This window comes from Lagopus leucura, unplaced genomic scaffold (assembly GCF_019238085.1).
Source record: "Lagopus leucura isolate 7727_CA_CO unplaced genomic scaffold, USGS_WTPT01 Super-Scaffold_100014, whole genome shotgun sequence".
Taxonomy (NCBI): domain Eukaryota; kingdom Metazoa; phylum Chordata; class Aves; order Galliformes; family Phasianidae; genus Lagopus; species Lagopus leucura.
In genome coordinates this window covers 3,942,936-3,959,729 of record NW_024962268.1, presented here as the reverse complement: position 1 = coordinate 3,959,729, position 16,794 = coordinate 3,942,936, and the positions used below count along the sequence as shown (strand labels likewise).

At 41.3% G+C, this 16,794-nt stretch overlaps 1 protein-coding gene across 1 annotated transcript in view; it reads left to right on the top strand.

Annotated features, from left to right (window-relative positions):
• The first annotated feature begins 1,324 nt into the window (after positions 1–1,324).
• Positions 1,325–16,794, top strand: part of TBCA (tubulin folding cofactor A) — a 32,848-nt gene continuing 17,378 nt past the window's right edge. The window contains exon 1 of the mRNA XM_042875267.1: positions 1,325–1,446. Within this exon, the coding sequence (XP_042731201.1) occupies positions 1,394–1,446 (53 nt within the window). The 5' untranslated portion in view covers positions 1,325–1,393. The remainder of the gene's footprint in view (positions 1,447–16,794) is intronic.

Genomic DNA, 16,794 nt, shown 5'->3' with positions numbered 1-16,794 from the left:
TCATCCAAGCTGGCTTTGAACACCTCAGGAACGGGGCATCCACAACCTGTCTGGGCAGCAGTTCCAGCACATCACCACCCTCATAGTAAAGAATTTCCTCCTGACATCCAACCTAAATCTTCCCTCCTTCAACTTCAAACCATTTCCCCTTGTCCTGCTGTTACCTACCCTTTCAAAGGGTTGATTCCCTCCTGTTTGTAGGCTCCCTTTAGGTACTGAAAAGCTGCAATGAGGACACCCCGCTGCCTTCTTTTCTCCAGGCTGAACAAGCCTGGCTTCCTCAGCCTATCTTCGTAGGGGAGGTGCTCCAGTCTTCTGATCATCTTCGTGGCTCTCCTCTGGACCCTCTCCAACAGCTCCCTGTCTTTCTTGTACTGGGGGCTTCAGACCTGGACACAGTACTGCAGATGGGGCTTCACAAGAACAGAGTAGAGGGGGACAATCACCTCCCTGTCCCTCCTGGCCACCCCTCTTCTGATGGAGCCCAGGATACCATTTGCTTTCCAAGCTGCAAGAGCACTGCAGCTCATTTTCATCCATCAAGACCCACAGGTCCTTCTCTGAAAGGCTGCTCTCAAGGACTACTCCTTCCAGTCTGTATAGATGCCAGAGATTCCTCTGACCCAAGTGCAAAACCTTGCACTTTGCTGAACACACTGCTGGCTTGTGCCAAGATTTTTGTTCACCAGAACTCCTAAGTTCTCCTTCAAATGGCTGCTCTCAATGAGTTCTTCTCACAATCTGTACTCATATCTGGGTTTGCCATGACCCAAGTGGAACACCCTGCACTTAGCCTTGTTGAACCTCATTTGTTTCATGAGGACCCACTTTTCAAGCCTTTCCAGGTCCTCTGGATGGCATCTCTCCCTTCCATGGCATCAGATACACCACTCAGCTTGGTGTCACCAGCAAACTTGCTCAGCATGCACTCAAATCCACTATCTAGGTCGCTGGTAAAGATTTTAAAGAGCTTAGCCAAAGCCTTGCAGGGACTGGCCCACCTGGTGAGCCTTAGCTTCAACTAATTACAAGCACAAAGGAAGAAAGCCTTAAACTGCCGTTCAGTAATAACACTAAGGCTGAAGCCACAGCGCTGCTGTTGCGTTCTCAGTTATTTCGGGGCAGAAAAACTTCTCCAGCTTGCTGCCCCTCTGCTCACGCCGCAGTCACCCCTCACTCCGCAGCACAGAGCCGCCGCCACGGGGACGGAAGAGCTGGGAGCGGCTCCGCGGAGCGCCGCCCCCCCTTCACCCCGCCTCTCCTCTCCGCCGTGCAGGCTGCCGTCCGTTCGGCGCATGCGGACGGCCGTGTTGCTCAGTCACGGGCCTCCGCCGCTCCCACCGCGCCCTCCGCCCGTGCGCCGTAGGGCCCCGGCCCGCTCTGCAGCCCCGCCATGGCCGATCCCCGCCTGAGGCAGATCAAGATCAAAACCGGCGTCGTGAAGCGGTGAGTGCGGGAGGGCTGGCGGGCGCCCCGGCCCCGCCGCCACGCGTTGGGCGCCGCTGAGCCCGGCGGGCGGTGCTCGCAGCGGTGCCCGCTCCGCCGGCGGCATTCGTCCTGCGCGGGGGCGGCTGTGGCTGCTCCAGAAGTTGCGCCGCGGCTGCCGGCTTCTCCCGCCTAGGGAAGAGGCCTACCGCCGCCACAGCTGCGGGGTTTTGTTCTGAATCCTCAGCGGTTGGAGAGCCGAGGGCAGTCACGTTGCCGTGTCGGGGTCCGAGCGGCCTTGCTGGACTCCTCGAGAGGCAGCCTGCCTGGGTTGCTCTACCAAACAGATGCTGAAATACTCGGCGGTCGGTTTTCCATGCCGCCAAGTTGGTTGTAGATTTGGTAGCCGCCTCTCAGTTTTGTCTGCTCTACGTGCTGTTCACCTCTAAGAAATGAAGCCGGGAAAACTGACAAAGTGACTTGACACACCAATCAGTTATGTCAAGCAGGTATTCCCTTTATTACAGCGTTGGGTGCATGTGTGGGGGATCGCTCCACCAACATGCACATCGAAGAGGGGAACTACTACATATTTAAAGGCATAGCATATACTTACTTGTCCGTTACACTCCAAGGACATGGGCAGAAGTTCCAAGAAATAATTAACATCTCTGGTGGTCATGGGATGAGGGCTAATAGTCATTCTTGCTGTAAGTTTCCAACCTTTTAAGGGAGGGTAGCCCGTACCAGTTCCCACTCGTATCACATTGAGCTGAAGCAACTGTTTTGCCATCTTATCTTCAACAACAGGACATCTATTCTACTTTCTTCGCTTGACAACAAGCTCCATGGCCTCCTCTGCATTCTGTTCTTGATCTTACATTTATACAAGCCTCTTCTCGTTCAGCTTGTATCCACTCAGGTTATGAAGGGCTGTTCTCAAAATATAGCAAAGCTGTTCTCATGATTCAGAAGCATGCAATTTATCCCTGTGAATCTTTCTTGTTATGGTTGTTAGGAAAAGCCTTTAGTGTGAAATATTTGGTTGCAGGCAGTAGGACCTACTGAGTCTGCACTGGTTCAGGCGTGAATAGGAGTTGCAATGTGTGCCAGATCAGGACATTAAGTAGAGTAGTCTTATGCAATTGGCTTTGTATTGTAACCTATTTTAGTTGGTAGAAGCCTAAAAGTAGATTGGACGTGCTTTCTAACACCCTACAGGTTGGGAAGACTGGAGTTAAACACTAGCAAAGTAACATGTACAGAGTTTTGTTTTTAGTTCCTAGTCTCAAAATGCAGAGCAACTCTCAAGTGCAGCTGCAAACAAGAAATTGATTATGTGATTCCAGTACCCTATTTCCTGTCACTGTGCAGGGTGTGCAGATTATGAACTTACGTTGTTTTTCAGCAAGGGATTTTAAGTGAAGTCTGAAATGACTGGGTGGCTGCTTTTTGCTTTGGGTTCCTTCTGTGACATAGGTTATGGTTACCGGCCTGGCTAGGCAGCAACACTGTAAATGCTTCTTTGCATTTTGAAGTGTTTCCTGTTTTGTGTCTGTGTTTTATAGGCGGAGTATTCTGAAGTGTGGAAAAGCTACCATTACTTAGGCCGTCATCTTTTTTTTTTTTTTTTCAATCTGTGTTCTTTCATTTGGTCAAAGGAGTAACTTACGGGTGTTTTCTGAGAAACTGGTATATCTGATAAATGACAAGTAGTTTGTTGAAATTCCCACAGTAGCTTATTGCTGCTGCTTGATAGTTTCTCCAAAAGAACTGTGTGGTAATGCCTAATAGCTTTTCAGATGACCATTACTTCATACAGCATCACAAAAGCTACCTGAACAAGGTTTTCCTTCAAGTCTGTAAATTGGGAAACAGGGGAAGTGTACATCAAATAATGAGTCTCCAGTCAGAGGTGGTGCATGCCTGCCTGTTTGCTTGTGTGTTGAATACTGTGCCACATAGCTGTGTCACTTTGGACCTGAAAACAGTTCTGTGGTCCCAGTGCAATTATGCGTGAAAGATAACGGTACATGGGGCTACTTCGGTGTCTATATGCCATTGTCCTCAGTGCTTCTAGATCTGAGATTAGTTTATACATTCTTAGTCTTAGTCTTTGTACTGCTTCTGTAGTTTCAGTGAGTCTGAGAAAGCCAATTAGAAGTTAGTAGTGTGTTATGCTGAGTACAGTTGGACTTTGCCTTTACAGTTGGACAGAGCCCCCTCACAAGGTCTGTCATGGAGCAGATTACAAACATTTAAAAAGAATAGATGAGTTACTGTAGTGATAGATATGACAGGCTCCAGGCTGCCATGAATAAATTCTGCTGCTATTTATTATTTATCATTTAGCTGCAGTAGCGCTAATGCACGATGGTAGTGGTAGCAAGATGCAGACCAGCCTAAGCATTCTTCACCCATTGGGTGGCACAGTGCTTACCAAAGAGGTGTCCTTGTCTTGGTGGAGGAGGAGGAACACAGCTTCACATCTCTTACCTCCCTGTTCTCCTTCAGGCTCTTTTCCTTTCTCATCCCCCACTTTTCCTCTCCACTCTCTTATATCCTAAACCTGATGTTTCTGTCCCTGGGGTGATGTTTAATATGGTTTGTGTGTAGAGTCGAGTACAGCAGTCATACATGTTTAGCATGTTCTTCTTAGTGTTTTGTTTTGTTGTTGTTCTTGTTTCGTTTTCTTCCTTGTTGACTTAATGCATGGAAATCCATGGATTTTTGTTTTAATTCTGTTACAGTTTTGTTGCATCTGAGTTACAAAGTAAGCTGCTTAAGTTTCTAGTAAGTATTAGTCCAGTTGCAATGATATTAATAGTTATATGAATAATATAAAATACTCTTTTTCTCCACCTTTAATCTGAATTTACTGAATATGATATGTTCAATGTATGTTGGAAAATTGTTCTTTGTTATCCTAACACTAGTTTTACTCATCCCTTCAGATTGCACTTCTTTGATCACTACTTGGCTATAGATGACTTGTTCACTGCACTGGGGCGTTTCACACCTTCCTGTGCCTCTGTTTTCAAGGACTTTGCTATCATCCCTCTCTTGTTTGATCTTCTGTGCTGCTTTTTTTATTCAACGTTAGAAGCAGCTCATTCTTACTAAAATATACTTGTTAGTGAAAGAAAGCCAATACAGGAGTGTCATGCCATTCAGTTGTAGGAAGCTGAACAAAAGCAGTAAGTGGTACCTGGTCAGAACTGTAGTTCAGCTCTTGAAGAAAGACTCCTGGCTGGCCAAGACAAGCCCAGGCAAAGCCTTACTACTGCTGAAAACTACCTTGTTAGCCAATACAAATACTGTGGCCTTTTAAGGGTAATGGTAACAAAATATTTAAAAAGTTAAAGCATAGTTTAGGAGCACTGCATAGGTGAGCAGTCCTCTGATGTGAAACTGTTGCCAGTTGTGATAGGAGACTTACCTTTAGTTATGGTCTAACGCCAACCTAAAACTGAGCTGCTGTGTCACAGCTTCCTCCTTAGAGGTCCACACATCTGTGTATTTCAGGGTGTTGATATGATGAAAAATAAACTAGACTTAAAGAAAAAAAAGTATTTTGAAGGGTGAGGCATGCAACACTGTGTACAAAGGGTGTGAGGAGTTCAAGTGCAGTCAACAGGATTCACTTTTGCTTTTTGCTGTGTGAATAGGAGAGTGCTCTCTGAGTTTTGTGTGATTACAATATGCAGATCTATAGATACTCTGCAGTAGCTGGACTACTGTAAGGAAATGTAACGTTTTTTCAAGGCACCTTTGAGCTCATGTGGGCAAGCTTAAAGTTAACTTTTTTGTTTCCTTCTTGGTAACCCTGCTTATCTTTTAAAATCCCATTTATGTTTTCAGCAGAATAGCACTGTGATTAAATACTTCATACCTTAAGTTAGTTTGATGCATCAATAGAAACTGTACTTTTATTATGTAGCCTGAGCACTTGAAACACATGGGCTGTTTCTGGCTTGGCTTTCATAGGTCTCAATGACAGCAGCAGCTGCTCACTTCTATGGCAGTTGCACACACAGATGCAAGAAGAGGCATGGTTTTGTTCCACTCCACCTCTTCTTCTCAAACTAGAAGCTTTGTTCAGTACTCTGTGCTGCAGCTGTTGTGCATGTGACTTGAGTGAATTTGGGAACTTTCATATTTTCCCCTCATTTGGAACTATAGAATCTGTATAGGTATTTTATTCATGATGTGTGAGAGAGCACGTAGAGTATTAATAAACATGCCAAGAATGACTGACTCAATATTTCAGTCGTTTTCTCCTTGTATTTTTCTGTGTTTGCAGTTTAGAAAACTGCATTGAATTTAGTCTATAAAGCTGATTTTTCAAGCTTGTTCAATGCTCAGACTGCACAAGTATACCAAAATAAGTATGGGTCAAGAACTACTGGGATGTTCTGCACTTTCTTGGCACTTCATTTGTCTGTTTTTAATCGCCTGCTATAGCTCACTCTTATGAGTTATCTAACTCATTACTTTTTGAGCTAAGAACAAAGCAGGTGTTTAATGTGGGATTTTTTTTAATCTGTATATTACAGATTCTTTGTGTATCCTTCTCAAGAGACTGTTGTACTTGTGGATAATTTACTTGCCTTGGTGTTTCTTCCTTGTTATGTATTAATGAAGGGAACTTTAACTATAAACGGGGAGAATCCCTTGCATTTTCAGACAAAATTAATAGCCAGGTGATTGCATACTTTTGTTACCCAGCATTCAAATAAGTAGATTTGATGAGTGTGATTAGCATTTGTTGTATTTGTGATTTATGTCCTAGCAAGAAGTATTATTTAATCATTTCAAAATAGTCTTACTCTCAGTAGTCCAAGCTCAAAAACCCGCTTCAGAGCAAATGAATTGATCTTTAAACAAATAAATAAATCTTATACTCATTTCAGATCAGCAAGGGTTTTAAAAACTACTGTGAGCAAAGTAAGTTGGGGCATGTGAAAATAGCACTGATATTTGCCCATAGTTTCCATCTGGTTAAATGGAAGTGACACCACTAGATTAGAATGAGACTAAGACAATTCACATTGCAATTGTGTTAGTTTAACTTTAACAATCTTTTAACACTCTTGTTTAAATGTGGCTGACATACCATAATTACAAATCTACAAGCCTTGATTATAGAATTTTACATCATGAACCTATGGGGAAAGTGTATTGATTTTTGTGAAGCAGCCCTTTTTAAAACCACCTTTCTAAAACTATGGAATCTTCCCAAGATTGTTTTTTCGCCTGCAGCACTGGTAAAGTTACTGCTTTTTCTCTTTGTGAAATATCACCATTCTAAGTTGCATTGCCAAGTAACTTACATTATCATGGTTCTGTTTTTTTAAAGTAAAGAAAGTTCTGAAAGTTACGCAGTGCAGTTGATTTCTTTTATAAATATAAATCTAAACTGTTAAATTTTTTTATTATTTTACTGCTGAGCTCAGGATACATTTTGTACAAGTGAAATGAAATGTTGCAGAGAATGCGAATTTGTATTGCTGCATGATGACTCTTGCTAACTCAAAAACAAAAATAGTTTATTTTCTTGGTTACTCAAGAACTGTGCTATCTCTGGTGTAGATCTCAAATTTTTTCCATCTTCTGTCTACCACATGAATTACATCTGCTTCCTTGCTTGTTTTGCGCATTAGCCATGGGCACCAGTTCTGACTCTGACTATTAAGAAACTTCTGATAAGAAACTCATGTCTCTTTTCTTTATTCTCATTATAAATAGAAGATTTTATGTAACAGCTGCTGATTAGCTGAATTAATGTAAAGGACTGGGATATCCTGTGTTATATTAGTTATTGGGGAACGATCTGCAGAGCTGCTCAGCTATACTGTGTCAGCATGATAAAGCTATTTCATGTGTTTACACTGCTTATCCAAGAGCACAGGCATTCAGGAGGGTGAATGTGCTGCATGCACTGTTGGATGCACGCTGACTCTATCCAAATTAAAGAACCTTTCTCAAAGTGCAGGAGCATTGTGTAGCTGCTGTCTAGGGTTGTCACCAGCTCCATCCTGGAGTTCTGACAGCATAGTCTATAAATTTGGGTCCAGTTCCAGACAGATTTGTTTGTTAGTCCAGAGATACTTAGATATGGTTTAAGTACCTCCTATGTTCTTCCTAGGATCATACAGAAAGTCTTGAGATGGCCCTACATATTTGAAAGCCACTGCAGTCTTCTGGAGTTATTGTCTGTCCTGTGTAAAAACTGCTCTGTGTGAACTAGATTAAGACACTACAACTGCATTTACACAGTACTTAGTTAACACCTATTAACATATAGTTGACAATTCAAATAGTGAATTTAAGGGTAGTTGCAATCTGATTTTATTCACCAGAAGCATTGCTACTTCTTTTTGAAGGATTTATTTTTTCTTATGTTTCTAAGTGTATGCTTTCTTTTAAACTTTAGGACTACCAAACAATATACACATAAACCTTTTTAAATTACATTTTCCTTTCTTTAAGTAGCTGTGAGAAGAACGTCGCTTTTGTGTTAATTTTCTTCTCTTGTGAAAATTGCATAGATTCTTTTTAAAAATGATTTTAATTTCATTTGGTTTACCTTTTTGAGTAGATGTAAACTCTACTTGCATTGGGGGGAAATTTAAATTAGTAATGCTTGAACCTTTAGAAGATTGAGTTCTTTGCATTTCTTCCTCCTCCATTTCTTATTGGGGGGGGGGAGGGGAGAGAGAGAAAGAAAACAACAAAAACTCTGTAATATCTTCATCATCAACAGTGTGATCAAGTGCACTCTCAGCAAGTTTGCAGATGACACCAAGCTACGTGGTGTGATCAGCATGCCCCAGGGATGGGATGCCATCCAGAGACCTAGACAGGCCTGAGCAGTGGGCCCAGGAGAACCTCATGAGATTCAACAAATCCAACTGCAAGGTCTTGCACCTTGATCAAGGCAACCCCCACTATCAGTACAAGCTGGGGGGTATAAGGATGGAGCACAGCCCTGCTGAAAAGGACCTGGGGGTGCTGGCAGATGGGAGGCTGAACTTGAGCCAGCAATGGGCCCTCATAACCCAGAAAGCCAATGGTATCCTGAACTGCATCAAAAGAATCGTGGCCAGCAGGATGAGAGCAGCTGCACTCTGTGTTGCTAAGACCTCACCTAGAGGACTGCACCCAGATGTGGATTAATCAGTACAGAAGAGATGTAAACCTGCTGGATGCATCCAGAGAAGGGCCACAAAAATGATCCGAGAGATGGAACACCTCTCCCACAAGGACAGACTGAGGGAGCTGGGCCTGGTCAGCCTGAAGAAGAGAAGGCTCTGGGAACATCTGATAGCAGCCTACCAATATCTAGAAAAAAAGACAGGCTCTTTAGCAGCATCTGTTGTGATAACACAAGGTACATGGTTTCAAATTAAAAGAAGGGAGATTTAGATTAGATAAAAGAAAAACGTTTTTCGCAGTAGGGGTGGTGAAGCACTGCAACAGGTTAGTCAGAGAGCTGGTGGATGCCCTGTCCGTGGAGACATTTAAAGGCTGCCTGGACCAGCTTCTGAGCAACCTGATATAGCTGTAGGCGTCTCTGTTCGTTGCAGGGGAGTTGGACTAGATGGCCTTTAAAGGTCAGAAATATTTATTTTTGTGTGCTGAATCAGAATGTGGATCTACAGGGAGGAAAATAAAAACAAAAAACAATTCTATAGTAATGCTTAGTGTATAGAAGATGTTACAGCTGCACTGACAATCCTAGTATATAACAGCTGGACTTTAAGTATTGTTAAATTCTATACATTGTATAAGTGGAGTGCTCATTCAGGATCAGGAGACCCATAATATTTTCCTTAAGCTGTATTGGTATTTTTCCTAATCCATTGTGAACTGACTGCAGACATTTTTAGGACTTTAGTTCAACTTCTACGAGCATTGTAACACTTCCATTTTGCTTTTCAGATCTGTTTCCAACAGGGATTGGTAGATTTATGGTGGTGTGGGTGTTGCCCCACAAGAGGCTCCATTTCTTATTCTTCTATGTCTAGAACTGAAGTTCTGGGATTCCTTTGTACTTAAAATCCTCAAATTCTGTTGCATTCTGTTCTGTGCCACTCAGAATTTTTACTGCTTCAGAATCTCTTCAGGATGAGTTGATTAACTTTCTACTTTTTTCTAAGTATACTCTTCAGCCATCAGAGATTCTCTTTCAATTCTTATGCAGGTGCAGTTCCCCTGTACTTCTTTGCTTCCAACCAAGTTGCTTCTAGTAGTACTCAGCAAATCCTTTGCCCCAGCCAGCATCATCTGCTTTTTGAGTAATTCACGAGTTAACAGCTTTCATCCTGGATGCCTTTGCTGGATTCTTCCATTCTTTGCTATATTTGCCCTGCTGCATGTTACCACTGACTGCTGGTGTTCATTAATGCCGTAGTAAAGCAGACTTTCTTAGTGGAGGAAAACAGCAGCATCAGCTGTTGCCATTGAAAAATAAAATATTTGCAGTATCTTGGACTGCAAGATCATGAAAATAGCTGGTGACAGTGTGGGGAAAAAAATGCCAAACCCTGGAGATTGAGGAAGTTCTAGTATTTTAAGTAAGAATTGAATATTTTGTCCTTTAATCAAATGAAAAGGTGCCACAAAATCCAAGAGCAAGTTATTTTTAAGCTGAAAAAACTTTCTGAGTTCTAAAACACCTTGGAAATGATTTTCATTGTCTTCTCAGTAACAATTTCAGACAAACACCAACCCTGCAAAGTTAACCTGAAAATGTCGTGGTGACTCAGGTCTATAAGCTATAGAAGTAGAAAGAGTTAAAATGATTTATATACTTGTATGTGGTTGTATCACAGTTTGACTCAATAAGAATAATCTTTTTTTAATGATTTTCACACCATCAAGAAAATTAATGCGTGAACTAGAGATCTGACCTAAGTTAAAGCATATGGCAGCTGCTGATACCTATGCTAAGTTTCGTATTTCTTTCCTCCTTTCTTCCTTGACTTTTCCCCCTAGGCCTAATTCTGTAAAGCAAGAGAGCTTATGTAACTTCTTTGAAACCAAGAATGTGCATAAGTAATAAACAGATTTGGGACCAGATACTTCAAGTTCTACAGACCAGTGTTACTACAAATGTTGAATTAACTGTGCTGTAAATGTGCATAATGTTAGTACATGGTTAGTTATGCTATAACTAACAACAACAACAAAAAAAAAAAAAACGCTGTGCAGTTATACTGGTATTGATTTTTAGATGAGAACAAAGTCAGCATAGATATTTCATTGTCTACTCAATACATTTTGTCATCTTTGAGTTTTCTGTGTTCTTAGCATACATTCTTATACCCTGTGATTAACGTTTACATTAGTTTTGAAGAGATCATAGTATCATAGAAGTGCCAAGATTGGAAAAGACCTCGACGATCATCCAGTCCAGCTGTCTGCCTATCACCAGTATTTCACACTAAACCATGTCCCAAGATGTATGACATCTAAATGTTTCTTGAACATCTCCAGGCTTGGTGACTCCACCACTCCCTGAACAGCTCCTTCCAGCACCTGACCACTCTTTCTCAGAAGTAGTTTTTCCTATCTTCCAACCTGAATCTCCTCTTGAGGTCACTCCCTCTTGAGGTCAATGTGAGGTCACTCCCTCTCGTCCTATCACTAAATGAGAGAAGAGACTGATCTACCCCTCACCACAGCCTCCAGGTAGTTAAGAAGGTACCTTCAGGTAGTTGATTGTCTCCCCTGAGCCTCCTCTTCTCCGGACTAAATAATGTGTTCCCTCATCTGCTCTTCATAAGACTTGTGCTCCAGACTCTTCACCAGCTTTGTTGCCCTCTGAACATAATCCAGAGTCTCCACATTTTATAGTAAGTGGCCTAAAACTGAATATAGTACTCAAGGTGCAACCTCACCAGTGCTGAATAGGGAAGAGTGATCACTTCCGCACTCCTATCAGCATCACTATTTCTGATACAAACGAGGATGACATTGGCCTTCTTGGCCACCTCGGCACACTGCTGGCTCATGTTCAGCCAAGCATCAAGCAATACGCCCAGATCTGTTTCCTCTACACAATCTTCCAGCCACTCTACTCCAAGCCTGTAGCGTTGGCTGTGGTTGTTGTGGCTGAAGTGCAGGAGCCAGCACTTGGTCTTGTTGAACTCCTCATCCCTCTGGCCTCAGTTCAGTGATCCAGCCTGTCCATATCCCTTTTCAGGGCCTTCCCACTCCCAGGCAGATTGATGCTTCCTCCCAGCTTGGTGTCATCTGCAAACTTACTGAGGGTGCACTCAATCTCCTCGTCAAGATCATCAGTAAAGATATTAAACAGGAGAGGCCCCAATACCGACCCCTGGGGAACACCACACATGACCAGTCACCAGCTGGATTTAACTCCATTCACCACCACTCTCTCCAGCCAGTTGTTTACTCAGCGAAGAGTGTACCTGTCCAAGCCATAGGCTGCCAGCTTCTCCAGGAAAATGCTGAGGGAGACAGTGTCGAACTTTGCTGAAGTCTGGTTAGATGGTATGTTGGCAATCATCTGTTCTAGCTCCCTTAGCACCCTCAGGTAAATAAATACACACTCTTTCATTAGTGAAGCTGTTTAATAGCAAAATTGAGAAATGCTGGCTTTCTCTGGTCTTCAGAGTTTCGCCGAGTGCACTCAGTTCAGTCAGGGAGGTGCTTCCTATGTTGTTTTTTCTAATACTAGAAGCAGTCTTTATCTGTTGGCTTAAGCTTACTGGTAGCATTCTAGCTTGTGCATAACCTGTTTTGTTGGGTATCTGGAGATGCGGGAAACATACCAAGAGTAGTAGTGTGTGCTTGCATTGTTTTCATTTTACCACTTTTGCTTGGAATTCCATTATTTCTGCCTGTTAATGTGGAAAAGTGGTAAGTTTTCATCTACATAGTACAGATGTTCTTAATTTCATTATGTAAAAAAAACTTGTCTAACAGTAGAAAAAAAGATTGAAGAAAACCTCCTGCTGTGCTGTCCACTGTACGTATTTGATTTTCACTTGTCTAACTTAAGAACTCCCATGTACTTCCTATGGCTCTCTGGTCAGAGGGGTAGCTTTTTTTGCTATTGTTAATGATGCTCCTCCAGAAGAGAATGCTGGAGATGACGTATAAGGAACAGGGAAGGAAGAACTTATGTATCTTTGGGAAATGAGAAAGGAGATGAATCTGAGGCTTTTTCAGTAGAAGCCAGGAGTTGAACAGTCTGGTGCAAATCTGCACCCCGAATAGATTAGGAGGATAGTCTCTTGGGAAATTGGTGTCACCCTAAATTTGAACTTCTCCTTCTGGGCCCTGCCTTCTGCACTTCTCTGGTGTCTGACATTAGTCTCAAATCTTTTGCTGAGCTTGCTCAATTTCCTTAATGTGGGAGAAAAACTGACAGCATTTTTTTCTTACTTTGTTAATTTCCTGGTTTGGTGAACTGAATTTGGCTCATGGAGATAATTGTTTGAGCATTAGTGTTGGCAGGGATGTATGCTGGGGGCAGGGAATAGATCTCTGTTGAGCATCGGTCTGTTTTTTGAAAGACTGGGAGAAGCTAGTGAAATGTTCTTACTTTGTTTGGGTTATTATTTTGCTATTTCTAGGGGTTATAAACTTCTGCTTCAGAGTCCAGAAGATAACTAAGGAAAATAAGATTGTTTTAAGTAGATTTAAACTGAACATTTGAGAGTCTTCATTGAAAATTTATGTGGCAGTCTGTAGGTTGAAAAGAGCTGTTCTAAACAGAGGCTTGAAGTATGAAAATCACCTTTGTTAGTAGCATGCAATTTGCCACATTTTACATTTCTTATTTATTTCAAAGTGTGAAAGGAAAGATTTGAGAATTTTGGGTTAGTAGACTTATTTTAAAAGGGGAAAAACTAAAGGAAAATTTCAGTCATTAGTTTGTACCTGGATTATATACCAGGTGTCTCTAACCAAAAGATCTCACATGCTTTCTGATATTCCACTGAACTGTAAAACTTGCCAGGAAGCAGAATAGGACATGTAAAATGTATATATATAAAATTAAAATGTATATGTATAAAATTAAACTTCCTTCTCACATACCTTTTTTTTTTCCTTTTTTTTTTTTTTAATAACATCTGATCCAAGTGTAATATATGCAATCCTATTCACTTAGCTGGAGACAGTCTCTCTTGTATAACTTTTTAAATAACTTACTACTTACAGTGATTTTGTTAACTTCTTAAAATTATTAAAATGTCTTCAGATTTGAGACCTTATCTTGAAACTTTAGGATAAAGATTGAATTGTGAAGAAAAAGCTTTATGGCCAAAAAGCAGATATTTCCAAGGCTGAAAATCAAGTCAGAGGGGAAAGAGATCCAAAAAATCATAAAAGCAAAATTGCTTTTTATTATTTCTAGTGGATGATTGTAGAGCAGAAATAGAAATCACTTGTAACCTAAGTAATAATTTTCTAACATGACTAGATCCTATAAGGAAAAAAATTGTGTTGTAGAGTAGGTATGTCATTGACAGAGTAACAATCTCATCATGGTCTCAGGCTCTCACACAAAGATAGTCTAATCTCTTCTGTTTATCGTAGAATCATAGAATCATTTGAGTTGGAAGGAACATTCAGAGGTTATCCCTTCCATCTTCCCTGCTGTGAACAGGACAGTTACAGCTATATGATGTTGCTGAGAACCTGGTCCAGCCTGACCTTGAGTGTTTCCAGGGATGGGGTATCCACCAGTTCTCTGTTCCAGTACCTTGTTACCCCTATCATAAAAAACTTTTTTTCGTATATCCAGTCTAAATCTTTCATTTTTTAGTTTGAAACCATTTCCATTGTCCTACCACAACAGACTGTTAAAGAATCTCTCCCCTTCTTTCTTACAGCCTTTCTAATATCCTCCCTTTAGTAATTTTCACAGGATTAACTGCAGTAAATATGTGTATTTCTAGGTTTGCTTTAAGAAGCTGTGATGTTCATGGTGATATTTTGAAGAATGTAGCGTTGTAGTTCTTGGAGAAGGGGAGGAAGACTGTGAATGTCTGAAGTTAAAGGAGTTAGAAACTGAATTTTATTCATCTTCTTTCCACTCCCTAAAGAGGGACCAAATTAAGAGAGCTTCTTTTACAGGCGGAGTCACTGAGGTTTTGAAGTTTTGAGAGAATATGGGATGAAGAACCTTGTGTAGTAATGGTCCTATACTTCCTGTGCTCCTTACCGTAGATTTCCTGAAGAAAATACATTACAGAAATGTTTGATTTGTTCTCTTTATATCAGTGTAGATAGAGAATAAAAAGAACAGATCTGTATTGGACTTTGAATGCTTAAATAGCGTGTACACTTATTGACTAAAACTGAAATTTTGGCTACAGGATTTCTTTAGCCACTTACCAAAGACTTTTCAGCATCTTTTACATGGCATAAAATAGTACTCATTGCTTTCAGAACAGATCAACCTTACAGGTACGTTTTATTTTACAAAACTATGGTCTGTGGTTTGCAAACGTAGTATTCATGGATGTTAGGCTTAACGGTAAACATGAAACTCTTGTTTTATTGGTCTCTGACATCATGGTTCAATCATAAGGATATCTTTAAGACTTTCAAGTAACATTTTCAGAACTTTTGGCATAATAAAATGCAAAGGGCTGTAATGTCACATGGATGTTTAAGATGTTCCTATGGATGTCCATGAATTCTGGCAGCTGTTAATGTATTTCAAGGAGGAAATGCCAAAGGAAACATACTGACTGAAATCCTTGAGAAGAATGGGAGGTATGTTTGCATGACAAGTGTAATTTCTAAAGAATTACACCCATCTGAAGTATTGCCATATTAAAACCATAACTCTTTAACTCTCCCAGAGTAACTCCAAGACTTTGGATTAGTACAAAGGCTGCTCTGAAAGCAGTGCTTCCTATTTTATGACGTTGGTCCATGATGTTAGAGGCAGATGTTGGTGGTATGGCATTAGAGGCTGAACTTTCCCACCAGCACTCTGTGACATTTTGTTGCCATGTGACAAAGTGGCATCTGACAGGGAAATGTGAATGAAGCAAAACGTGGAATTGAATTCCTCCATGTGGGAAAAATGTACCCACTGACATTTATCTACCCTTGCTGAATGTTTGTGGAGACAGTGAGGTAGTGGGTGGATGTTTCAGCAGTGGCAGCAGCAACATGAAAGACCAGCCACATTCCAAATGGCCATGGACAGCAGTCACACCATGAAATGGGGAGCGACTGTCAGCTTATTCATACGAATTGGTGGATTGTGACCAGGGAACTGTGTGCAGAGCTGAATATTGGCTTCAGTTTGTTGGAAATGGCGCTGGCAACATTTGAATATTGAAAAGTTTGCACCAGGTGGATCCCGTGAATGCTCACACAGGCAAATAAATGCATATGCAAGTTTGTCAGGACCTACTGAATCAATACAAGGATGAAAGTGAATTTCCTGGATTGCATCATCATCAGTGATGAGATGTGGTGTCACCACTGAGAGCCAGAGTCAAAATGACAGTCCATGGAGTGGCAAGATGTAAATTTCCCATCAAATACAAATTTTAGTATGAAGCCTTCAGTGGTTAAAATGATGTGCACCATCTTTTGAGTTAGGAAAAGAGTGATACTTTTGGATTTTCTGGAATGCAGACAATCCATCAACTCTGACTGCTACGTCACAGTGCGGACTAAAGTGAAGGCTTGGATTTCCAGACTCAAACAGGAGAAGAAGACAACCTTTTTCTTGCTACATGGTAATGCCAGGTCTCATACCAGAACATAAGACTGTGGAGCACATTGCCAGTCTTAGCTGGATTGTGCTACCACACCCACTGTATAGTCCAGATTTGATGCTTTCGGACTTCCATCTGTTTAGATCAGTGAAAGATAGACTGCATGGGCAACATTTTCCTGCCAAGTATGCCAGCACAGCAGCTGTGACACAGTGGATCACCTCCACTGGTGCAGATTTTTAGGAGTGTGGCATGCAGGCACTTGTTCGTAACTAACAAAAATGCACAGGTGATTATGTTGAAAAATAGTGTATTGTAGCTGAGAATTTACTCTTATCAAATAGTGTTTCCATGCTCTTTGTATCTGTTTGGTTTCTGTGGAAATAAATAGGAGGCATTACTTTCAGAACAACCAATGTAGAAAGAAAAAATATACATTTCTCTTGCTGTTGTGTGTGCACTTTTGGAAGGAAAAAGTCAGTAGAATAATTTAACCTTTTTTAATGAAAACCAAAAGCCATGGTTGTGTAGTGGGAGTGGTTTATTTGCTGCCTTGCCTGTCACATGCTCAGGTGGTTGGGTTACAATCAGCAAGGTTTTTTTTTTTTAAGTGAAGGTCGTGTGAACTTAGCAAAGTAGATGTCAG